Genomic DNA, 10,876 nt, shown 5'->3' on the forward strand with positions numbered 1-10,876 from the left:
TTGCGTTTGCCAGTCAAGCGCTTATCCTACTGAGCCATCTCCCCGGCCCCTTGTGAATTCTTATGCTCTCATGAATGACTCTTGTTATCTTCTTCCCTTTTTTCTTTTTCCAGAAAGAATCTGAGTGAGCTAGAGGAGATCCAGCAGTACTTCAGCCAGAAGCTCACCAAGCCTTTCCCGCCTTTCAGTCCGCACACGAATCCTGCCATCTCACAGTGCCAGGAAAACCGCAGGGACTGCCTGGGAGCAGGAGTCAGAAGACATGACCTGCAGAGCCAGTGCATTCTGGAGAAATCCAGTGACCTGGTGTTGCAAATCAACTCCTTAATCTCAGGTATGACTCACTGTGTCTGCTTCAGACAAGCCTCTGAGTAGAACAACAGCTTTTAAATCATTTTATTTTGTTCTGTTTTGTTTTGTTTTGTTTTGTTTTGTTTTGTTTTGTTTTGTTTTGTTTTATGAAACAGGGTCTCACTATGTAGCTTAGGCTAGCCTTCAACTCACTACCACTCACTATGCAACCCAGGCTGGTCTCAAACTCGCAGGGATCCTCCTGCCTCAGCCTTCTGAGTGCTGGGATTACAAGTATATGCCACCATTCCTGGCCTGTCTTCCCTTTTTAAAAGGGGACATGTTAGTGTGGCACAGGAGCACGCAGCAGTGGAAAGAGCATTGAGACGCAGGTCCTTGTATTTTCTGGATAGACTTGCTGTTTCATCTGGAGCATCTCTTTTTCCTTTCTTGAGATTTGTTTCCTCAATGAGAAAGAGACAAGAGTGGATTAGATGACTGGTTTCTAGCAGTTCTTGAACATGTGTTGCTCATTTTTCAGAAAAAAGTCAACTACAAACATGGTTAAATTTGTCTCAAAATCTAGAAGTTTATATTCTTAATAAGCACCCTAGATGCTTCTGGATGTTGGGAGTTCATAGTACACCTGAGAAAAGTGATTCTGAATTACTAAGGGGGTTATAAAAGCCCAACTAACCTGCCTATACACAGGGCCCCAGAATCTCTGAGGCCGAACCCACACATAGTATTGTTCATATCACACCCTCCAGTAATTCTACTCTGTGGCCCAGACTGAGACCACAGTAGAGCAGCTGTGTCCCAAACTACTTGCACATAAGAGTTACTGGGCTCTTATATTGAAATGCAGATTCTTGCATCTTACTCCATCCTACTGAGTCAGAATCCTGGATTCTGAACTTTATCAGGCAAGCGTTGGTGAGCATTGGGAAATCAAGGAGGTCAGCATCTTTAATCTCAGGTATGACACTCACTGTGCATCAATTTTGCTCAGGCAAAATATATAGATTTTACACTGGGATGAGAGAATTCAATTTCTGTTTTAAGTTGGGAATGGGGAAAAACACCATGATTGTCAATCAAGTAAAGTTATTCCTGTTTACAAGTAAGAATACTCTATTTCATGTATCTACTAACTCCCCTTTGAATCCTATCATCAATATATTAAATAGCCAGTTCATCCTATAAGTTGAGCCCTCTATTAGGTGAAGGAGTTATGACCCCTCACCCCCAGGAGTCAAATTTTCTTCCAATGACATTTTTTCCTCTCAAAGAATCATGTCAACAGCCAGGCATGATGCCACATGCCTGTGATGCAGCACTTGGAATGGGGTGGGGGTTGCTGAGGCAGGAAGATTGCTGGGAGTTCAGGCCATCCTGGGCTACATGGTAAGCTTAGGACCAACCTGAACTACATACTTAGAGACCCAGTCTCAAAAAAAAAAAAAAAAAAGAATCACATAAACAGCTAGATGCAATGATGCATGCCTATGATCCCAACACTCAGGAGGCTGAGGCAGGAAGATCACGATTTGAGACCACTGTCAGCTACATAGCAAATTCAAAGATATCCTGGTCTATATATAGCAAAACCTTGTCTCAGAAAAAAAGGGGAAAAAAGAGGCCAGTGTCTCAGTTACTTTTTACTTGTTCCTGGGACAAAGTACCTGACACCCCAAATTAGGGAAGGAAAGGTTTATTTAGCTCACAGTTAGTGGAAGTTTCAGTCTATACTCAGCTGCCTCCCAGGCAGAGTGGCACACGGCAGAAAGCAGCAGTTCATGGCAGCAGAAAACAGCGAAGAGCAAAGGGAAGGGCAGCAGCTGCAGCTTCTAGCCAGCCTCTCTCCCCTCCTTAGATTATAAACCAGCTACCCTGGGGCTGGGGGTGTAGAACTCAACCTGCCCTCCTCTTGCACAGGATGAGGATATTTACAACTAAGAATCCGGGCACCAGGGAGATGGCTCAGTGGAATAAGCGCTTCTCTGGCAAGCACAAGGGCCTGAGTTCAATCCCCGGTTTCACCAAAATAATAATAATAATAATAATAATAATAATAAATAAATACAACTAAGAATCCTGGCTCTCTACTGAGTCACTTAATTAAACTTTTAAACTTCTCAAGTTGACACAGTGTATCAACCAGTTCAACCAGGCATTGTGGCACACACCTGTAATCCCACTCGGGAGACTGAGGAAAGAGGATCACAGTGAAGGCGAGCCTGAGCCACACAGCAAGTCCCTGACTCAAAAAAAAAAAAAGCTTTGCAAACAAAATGTCATTTACTAGGTCAATCTGTCTATATTCTTATGAGACAGTCTTCTAGCATTAAGTGAAATAAATCAGACACAGAAGGATAAATACCTCATGGCTTGCCGTACATGAGAAACCCAACGTAAATAAAGAGCAAAATGAAAGAGATGGTAGAAAGCAAGAAGATAGATGTTGTGGAGATGAGGAGATCTGAAGAAGGGAGTATAGGGAAGGGTAGCGTGGGGGAAATGGACAGTCAAATGATCAAGATGTGCTAGGTATATGTATTAATTCACCAAGATAATTATAAACATTATACATTGCAAATAGATACTGTACCTTCAATTTTAAAAAGACAGAATCCCACTGTGTGGCCTGCACCCCACACTTAAGCAATTCTCCCGCCTCATCTTCTTGAGTAGTTAGTACTACAGGCACGTACCACCTGTCCACACTGCTTGCTGATTTATTCAGTCCAATTTCATCCCCCCCCAAAAAAAAAGTTGGAGATGGCTAGTAAGCTCTTTATTAAGTGCCTATACACTCACCACATGGGTATTCCTGTTTATCTCACATATTCTATACTGTGACCTATAAAATGAGTGATGTTAATCACACTTCATAAATAAACAAGTTAATGCCAGACTCCATAATCCCAGCTAATCAGGATCTGAGGCAGGAGGACTGCAAGTTCAAGCCCAACTTGGGCAACTTAGTGTGACCTTGTCTCAAACAAAATTTTTAAAAGGGCTAGAGCATAGGTCAGTGGGAAAGCACTTGCCCAGCAGACTTAGGCTTTGGGTTCAATCCCCAATAGGGCCCCCAAAAAGGCTTAAAGAGGGCAGTGAAGTCATGAGCATGAAGTTAACAAGAAACAGTAGATCTTTGAAACTAAGACTACACAGCGCCAAAGTCTGTGCTCTTTCTAATACTGTGCTGCCTCCTTTGCACTTGTGGGTGGTGGATATTTTATTTCATCTTCCAAGTAAAATATGTAGTTTTAGTAATTGTCATCAAATAGGTAAATAAGTGGATTTTCATTTTGGTTTTCAATATAGGTAATTACTGAAGTAAATGGAAGCATGAACATGCCCACCAGGTCTCTCAGCTCCCAAGAATGCCTGAGCATGAGCATGTCATTTACTAGGTCAATCTAGTGCTCCTAGCCTTGTGCTGTCCTCTGAGAGCACAGAGGTCTCTCATCCACAGATGTCTCTACAAGTGTTTATAGATTTGATTTTGGTCCTCTGCTATTAGAATAAAGTAATAGAAATTGCACTTCCTTGAATATAGTTTCACTGACTCAGGTGAAATAGCTGTTTGTTCGAAGTCTGATTGCTAGAGAGGCCAGTGTGGAAACCTTGAGTGGTCTGTGGCCTTGCCTTTTAGTAAGAATGATATCTGTTGCTGTTCAGATCTGCAGACAATCACCAAGAATTCTCAAGCAGCTTTGACTTCTCACCAATCAAGGAATAAAAGGCAAGAGGTCGCCACCCTCCCAGACGCTCAGGATACAGAGGCTGTGCAAGACCGAAGCACAACTCCAGATGAGCCAGTGGCAAGTGCTGCAGAAGCGGGCACAAATTCTCCAGCTCCCCCTGCCCTGGAGGGGACTTCTAATGGAGGAAGATTGCCCCAGGAGTCCCTGGGACACACAGTACCGGTTTCCAGAATGCAGAGCAGTGAAGAGGCTGAGGCAGGCCCTGTTTACAGTGATGAGGACTATGAGGAAGACATCATTGAGCCCAGGACCCTAAATGAGGTGACCACTGTGACAGACAGAACTAGCCCTTGGTCCAGTTTCATGTCAGACACAAGTGAGGGCATCAGCCCTCAACCTGATAAGGTTCCGAAAGAAGGTTCCTCCTCTCCTTCTCCAGGACCTTCACCCAGAGAGCTGCTTAGGGCCAGAAGCAACTTTCTGTCCAGCCCGAAAGTGGCTGTCGACGACCACCTACCTAGGCAGAGTGCTCCTAGCCTTGTTGCTTGTGACAGTGGAGGCTCTAAGGCTGGGGTTGGCAGGTCTGCTTCAAGCAACCCTCAGCCTAGTACATACCTCCCACACTCAGAAACAAAACAGGACAGTGTTTCCATTCTGTGGAGCTTACCAGGAGCAGATCAGGAGAAGGAGCCAAAGCCAGAGGCCCAGGCTGACAAGGAAGCCACCTCCAGAGAGCTCAGTGACTCTGCTGCTAGCACTGACAAAGCCCCCCAACACCTGACCTCCCAAAAGAAAAGGGAAAACTGTGAAAAGCCCCCAGTCAAGTCCCCTACCATCAGGCAAAAGCAGGAGACAACTGGATCAGAGGTATCTACAAGGCAGAGCCTCCTGTATCCTTTGCTGTTTCCCACAAATGGCCCCTTACGCCGTCTCCAGGCATTCTGGTGTTAGTCTAGCCAATGCCTGGGCAGTGGCCACCCTGTGGAATGCGTGGGGGATGTGGGAAGCCCCTTCCCTTAGAGGACTCCTCTGTATGACAGTCCTGCAGGTCTGCTGTGGACGCCAGCCCTCTGAATACACTTGGAACTGGGTGTCGGTGTTGGTAGCACATTCATAAGCTTGGCTACCTGATTATCCAGTTCACCAGAGCAGTGGTGGCAAACCTGTGGCACATGTATTGTTCTTCTTTTAAGACAAAAAAGATATTCACGTATCAGTTGTTTTTTCTAAACTAAAATCTCAGTATTCAGATTTAATTGCAATGTTGGTACTTTGCGATAAATAGGTGGGTTTTAGGTTACAGTTTGGGCATTTGTCACTGAATGATTAATCATCACTGAGCTTAGGGTAGTTTGCCACCTAAAGGAAGGCTTAGGATCTGCATGGGGTTGGGTATGGCTCTGGTGGCAGAGAACTTGCCAAGCATGTGTGAAGCCCTGTAAGAGGTGCAGTGGCTCATGTTTGTAATCCCAGCTACTGGGGAAGCTGAAGCAGGAGGATTCCAAATTTGAGGCCAACCTGGGCAATTTAGCAAGACCTTGTGTCAAAAAACAAAAGTGGGTGGGGCCAGGCTTGGTGGTAAGCGTTTGTAAACCCAACAGTGCAGAGGTGGAAGCAGGAGGATGGCAATGATTTGAGGCCAGTGTAGGCTACACGGAATAACAAGATGAAACTCTGTCTTTAAAGGAAAAAAAGGGGGGGCAGGCCAAATAGCTCAGTGGATTAAAGCTCAGGCCTGGTTTGATCCCCAGGCCTGCAGTGCTGGCCCCACCGCCCTGGGTACTGAGATGGCAATTGAGACTGGGTGTGGTGGCGCACACCCATAATCCCAGCTCTTGGGAAGCTGTAAACAGGTGGATCACTATGAGTCCGATCTAGTAGGCAGATGCTGAACACCCTGTAGACCCTTCCCTAAAAATACAAAAAAAAAAAGTTAAAAAAATATAAGAAAAAAAGTGAATGAGGATGTAGCTCAGTAATAGCATCCCGGGTTCAATCCCCAGCACCACAAAAAAAAAAAAAAGAGGGAAGAAAAAGTACTAGCACCAACTGAGCACTTACTGTGTTCCTGGCACTGTGACCATGTCACTTTGCTCACCGGTCTTGCCGGTGAGTCTCATTTATTTGGCATATAAGGAAGCTGAGGCTCATGGTTGCAGTGATTTTCCTAATACCTAAACTTTTTAAAAAACAAAAAGTGGATCCATGAAGGACAATGGCATTATCAAGAGGTTGTACAAGTGCAGAGAGAGCCTAGAGATGGTACAGAGTCTGGTAAGGGACACGGGGTGCTGCACATTGCAGGGCCAGGGGAGGTTCTTGATGGGGCTGAGCAGGAGCCAGCCAGAGGGGATGCGGGAGGGAGTGGGGAGTGGGGCCAGCATCCATAAGGGTGTGGGAGAGAGAGAACGAGAGACAGGCCCTGCTTCTAGGAAATGGAAGATCAGGGTCCCCAGGTGATTTCCAAAGGTTCTGTGTGCGCAGGAGAAAAAAGAAACAGGCATAGTGGGGAGTGCCTGTAATCTGAGAATTTTTACAAGTTCAAGACCAGCCTGAACTACATAGCAAGACTGTCTCAACAAATAAAAACTAAGTGGATTGAAAGAATTGAAGGGAGAAGGCTGAGAATGTAGCTCAGTATACACCTGGGTTCAATCCATAGTACAAAATAATAATAGTAATTTTTTTAAAAAGGTGATGGAGGGGCTGGGGAGATGGCTCAGTAGCATAAGCACTTCCCTGGCAAGTATAAGGGTCTGAATTCAATCCCCGGTTCTGCCAAAAAGAAAAAAATTAAAATTAAAAAAAGGTGATGGAGCCAGGAAGAAGTGGGCATCACTGATACAGATTTTCCCAACTGGTAGAACAGTACTGTTGATGGGAAGAAAGGCCTCTGACTTTCGCCGTTCCCTCCTTTGAAACACAGCCTGGCATGTTATGGGAAGAGGAGACTCCTGGGGGCCACAGCGCCTTCTGATCTGTACTGCCCAGCTGATCCAGTTCTACAACACAGGGGTGATCATGTGGCTGTGAGGTGCAAGGGGCCTTTACTGACCCAAGATCATCCTGTACTCGACACTGGGGGGACCCACCTTTGGCCCCTCTAGAGCAACGGCTTATTTGGGTGACTTCAGATTTAGCTTTGCTGGGGCTGGGGATTTAGCTCAGCAGAACCCTTGCCTAGCAAGCTGGAAGCCCTGGGTTCAGTCCTCAGTACCCAAACCAGAAACTAAACAGATGGAGCTTTTCTGAGCTGTTTCTTTTCACCTAAGATTAAAGCACAAATCCTTTACCCATGAGACTTAGCCCCCCCCCCAGCAAAGGCCCCATCTTTTTGTGTCCCCATCTCTTCACTGCAGAGAAGCAATCAGTAAATACAAATTCAACTGACCAGTCACAGTTTCACAAGAGTACTGAGAAACTTGAGTGGGTAAAAAGCATTCTTCCACATTACACCAGTGTGACTCCATCAGCAGATGGGAGAGTGGGATCAGGAAAAGCATCACGTGAAGGTAGCTAGGAGCTCAGGCTTCAAAACAGATGGCCTCCCAAGAAACTGCCTCACTCAGCCTGCCTCCTGATGTTGCCACCCGTAGAATCAGTTTAGTTGTGTTCAGAGTAGAGGCTGCCACATGTGCCAGGGTCCCCAGAATTCAGGCCTTCCCAGCTATTCTTTTACAAAATGAGTATAGCCAGGCCTGATGCTCGGTACTAAAAACAGATTTAAATCAGACTTGACTTCAGGTTCCCATTACCTGGTAGAAATCAATCAAGTCCATGGGTCATTAGAGTTTATTGTAGGTGCTATGGTGAGACCTGGGAGCTACAGTAGGAAACGGCCATAACTCCGCTTGAAAATGACGCCAGTAAGGGAGACGTGAGAACTGGGCCTTCAGGATGAACAGGCAAAAGTACTTAGGGGATTGCAAAAATTGGTGATGCAAACTCCTTAGCCCAGCGCCCAGTGCATAGTATTGGGCAAATGGTAACTGTCAAGCAGAAGTGAAGACCAGGTGCGGTAGTACACACCTGTAATCCCAGCGCTTCAGGAAGCTGAGGCAGGAGGAGGATCACCTGGGCTCTGTAGGGGCTCAGGGCCAGCTGAACTACATAGTGAGACCCAGTCTCAAAAAAAAAAAAAAAAGGAAGAAAGAAATCAGGGACTTGACCCAAAACTGGATATGAATGTATTTCATTCAAATCAGTAGAGCACTGACTACCCTAGACATTATGCCAGGTGACAGGAATACAGCTAAAAATAGGTCATCTCTGCCTCTTGGAGTCCAGGGTCCCACATAGAAGAGCGATGATAAAAGTAGAAAACCTGTTAAACATTTAAACCAAAACCATATATAACACATTAAACAAATTTTAAAATTCAAACATCTCAATAGTCTCTCCACCCTGAAAGTTAAACCAAACTGAGCCAGCGCTTTGATTCAACAAGTGTTTGGGAACACCATGTTCTCAATGCAGAGTGTCAAGAGGGCATAAGGAAGAAGCCATTGTACCTGCCTCAGGGCTCACGTCCAAAGTGGGCACACCCCCTGTGCCCACAGCCCTACTGGAGAGCCTTTGCTTCTGAATGCGGTCAGAGAACAGCCAAGCAGCAGACCCTCCTCCAGGGTCAGGCACCTCTGGCCTGCATAGGGCAAGACCTCAGAACCTCCCGCTCTGTCTCTCACCTCTTAACAAGCCAGCTTTCTATGGGCCCTCTGCAAGTGTCGTGCGACACCAGCTACCCAGCAGTGTTGTACAGGGAACTGAAGGAAGCCATGCCCCAACCACTAAGAAACATAAGGAACACTGAGGGAACAAGTTGAGAGCTGTGACGTACTAAGCAGACTCCTGTGTGTCAGACTGCTCTCAAATATGAGGAAGAGGGAATGGCTGTAGGCTAAAATTAGCAGAGGGCTTCCTGGAGAGAGCAGGATTTGAACGGACACTAGTACAGACTGTGACTTGTTAAGAGCGGGCAGCTCCTGCCAGTAAGAGAGGAAAAGGAAGTGTAGCTGAGGTCAGTGGAGACGCTGGTCTGGGAAGTGGGTAAACGTCTAGTGTCCTTGCCCCTTAACGACCACTGCAGCCCAGAGCCCATTGTTGTGCCCAACTTCTTTTTGCCTCCCCAGCAGTTGGAGGCCTCCCTCCGGATGCTCTCACTCTCTGCAGCTTTCCCACCCCCAGCCACAGCAGATCAGGTAAGAAAACAGCCAAGTAGAGTCATCGTCTCTTCCCTACTTATGCAGAGCTGCCCCAAGCATATTCTGTGGTCCCAGCAGAGGGCAAGGAGCTCAGGAACCGTGGGGGGGGGAGCTCAGCCGTGTGAGAACAAGGCACTGGCAGCCACGACAAGGTGTGCACGGCCCCGCGCAGCAGCCTAAAAGCAGGAGTCAGCTAAGAGATGCGCGCTGAGTGCTCTAGGGCTCCCGCTAAGTAAAGGAAGGTGCAAGCAGGGGACTGTGCGCCAGGAGATGCATCTTGGGGGAACTGTGGCAGGTGAGTGAAGTCTGGAGAAGAAAGGTCTCCATAACCTTGCTCAAAACTACTGCCACGAGGACATCTGTGTGGCAGCCTGTTTATTCAGCTTCGTACTGGAGCCACTTGTTACTGACCTGTGGCTAAGGGATATTGCTGCGTAACTAGCAATCCCCATTTTGCCTCTAAACGTTTCCTTCTGCAGCACCCCTTTTAATGTACTCATGGTTCCTATGGTGCATGTGCTCCACATTGTAGGATTCTCTGCTTATTCCCAAGTAAGGTTTTGTTTATTTTTGTTTTTTGAGACAGGGTTTCCCTGCGCAATTTGGGCTGGCCTCAAACGTGAAGCGATCCTCCTGCTTCAGCCTCCCAAGTGCTGGGATTACAGACGTGCACCACCATGCTCAGCCAATATTATTTTTTAGAGGCTATCTCTGCTAATTAGTTTAACACTATCCAGTAAAATCTCCAAAAAGTAAGAGAAAAATATTTTCAGGAATTAGATGTTTTAAAAGCACCGAAAGAGTTACCATGGGATAAGTCAGAACTTTGACTTCCTTACGTTTAGCAGTTGCTTCAAGATTTCATTTTGAATTCTATTTAGGTAGGGGCTCTGTAATCTTAGAGTTTAGGATTCCTAATGATCTTGAAGATGGCCTCGCTTTGCATACTTTAAGATAAAAAAGTAATGTTTATGTTTATTCATATATTTGCTATTTCTAATGCTTTCCATTCTTTCACATCCTGATTTCTACCTCGGGCCATTTCACATACTAGTAATTGATTCTCTCAGCTTCAGCTGTCTGAAAATATCTGTATTTTGTCTTCATTTTTCGAAAAAAAATACCCCTGACTGTTGGGTTTTCTTTTTCTAAATTGGGTTTTCTTGCTGTGTTCCACTGTTTGTGATGAGACGTAGACATCACTGTACCACCTGAACTTATTCCTGCGGGAAATTCATACACCAGCTATGTGGTTAACCATGTCAGAGTGTGACTGTCATCTTTCGCTCCTGGCCTCCCAGCCCACAGTCAGCCTGTCACCAGAGCCTCTTCTCTCTCCCAGAGTATGCAGCCACTTCTGGGCGTTCCCTTCCTGGCCGCAGCCATCTTCTCCAGGGCTGTGTCTTACTTATGGGCGCATTTTTCTGCTGCCCTGTCTCGGTCCTACAGCCTATGTGAGCTTCCACTCTAGTCAGCCTTTCATTCTACTTTATCATTTGGAAATAAATAGGTCTGGTTGAAGTATCTTTTGTTTTATTTTGGTTTTGTTTGTTTGTTTTTGCACTGCTGGGGATTGAGCCAGGGAAATGCTGAGCTACTTGCTCAGCTTTCTTATCTTTTTATTTTTCAGATTGGGTTTCCTCCCTATGTTTCTGTAGTTGATTCTTTACT

The 10,876-nt window shown here is 45.9% G+C and overlaps 1 protein-coding gene across 5 annotated transcripts in view; it reads left to right on the forward strand.

Annotated features, from left to right (window-relative positions):
• C2cd3 (C2 calcium dependent domain containing 3) overlaps positions 1-9,619 on the forward strand; it is a 128,650-nt gene extending 119,031 nt beyond the window's left edge. For 3 of the 5 annotated variants that reach the window (XM_023702113.1, XM_023702114.1, XM_023702117.1), the window contains 4 exons: positions 114-334; positions 3,979-4,894; positions 9,091-9,202; positions 9,281-9,619. In XM_023702113.1, the coding sequence (XP_023557881.1) occupies positions 114-334; positions 3,979-4,894; positions 9,091-9,202; positions 9,281-9,385 (1,354 nt within the window). In that variant the 3' untranslated portion in view covers positions 9,386-9,619. The remainder of the gene's footprint in view (positions 1-113; positions 335-3,978; positions 4,895-9,090; positions 9,203-9,280) is intronic. The other 2 variants (XM_023702115.1, XM_023702116.1) reach the window with 2 other exon arrangements.
• The last annotated feature ends 1,257 nt before the right edge of the window (positions 9,620-10,876 follow it).

Source organism: Octodon degus, unplaced genomic scaffold, assembly GCF_000260255.1.
Source record: "Octodon degus isolate 3935 unplaced genomic scaffold, OctDeg1.0 scaffold00146, whole genome shotgun sequence".
NCBI classification, from domain to species: Eukaryota; Metazoa; Chordata; class Mammalia; order Rodentia; family Octodontidae; genus Octodon; species Octodon degus.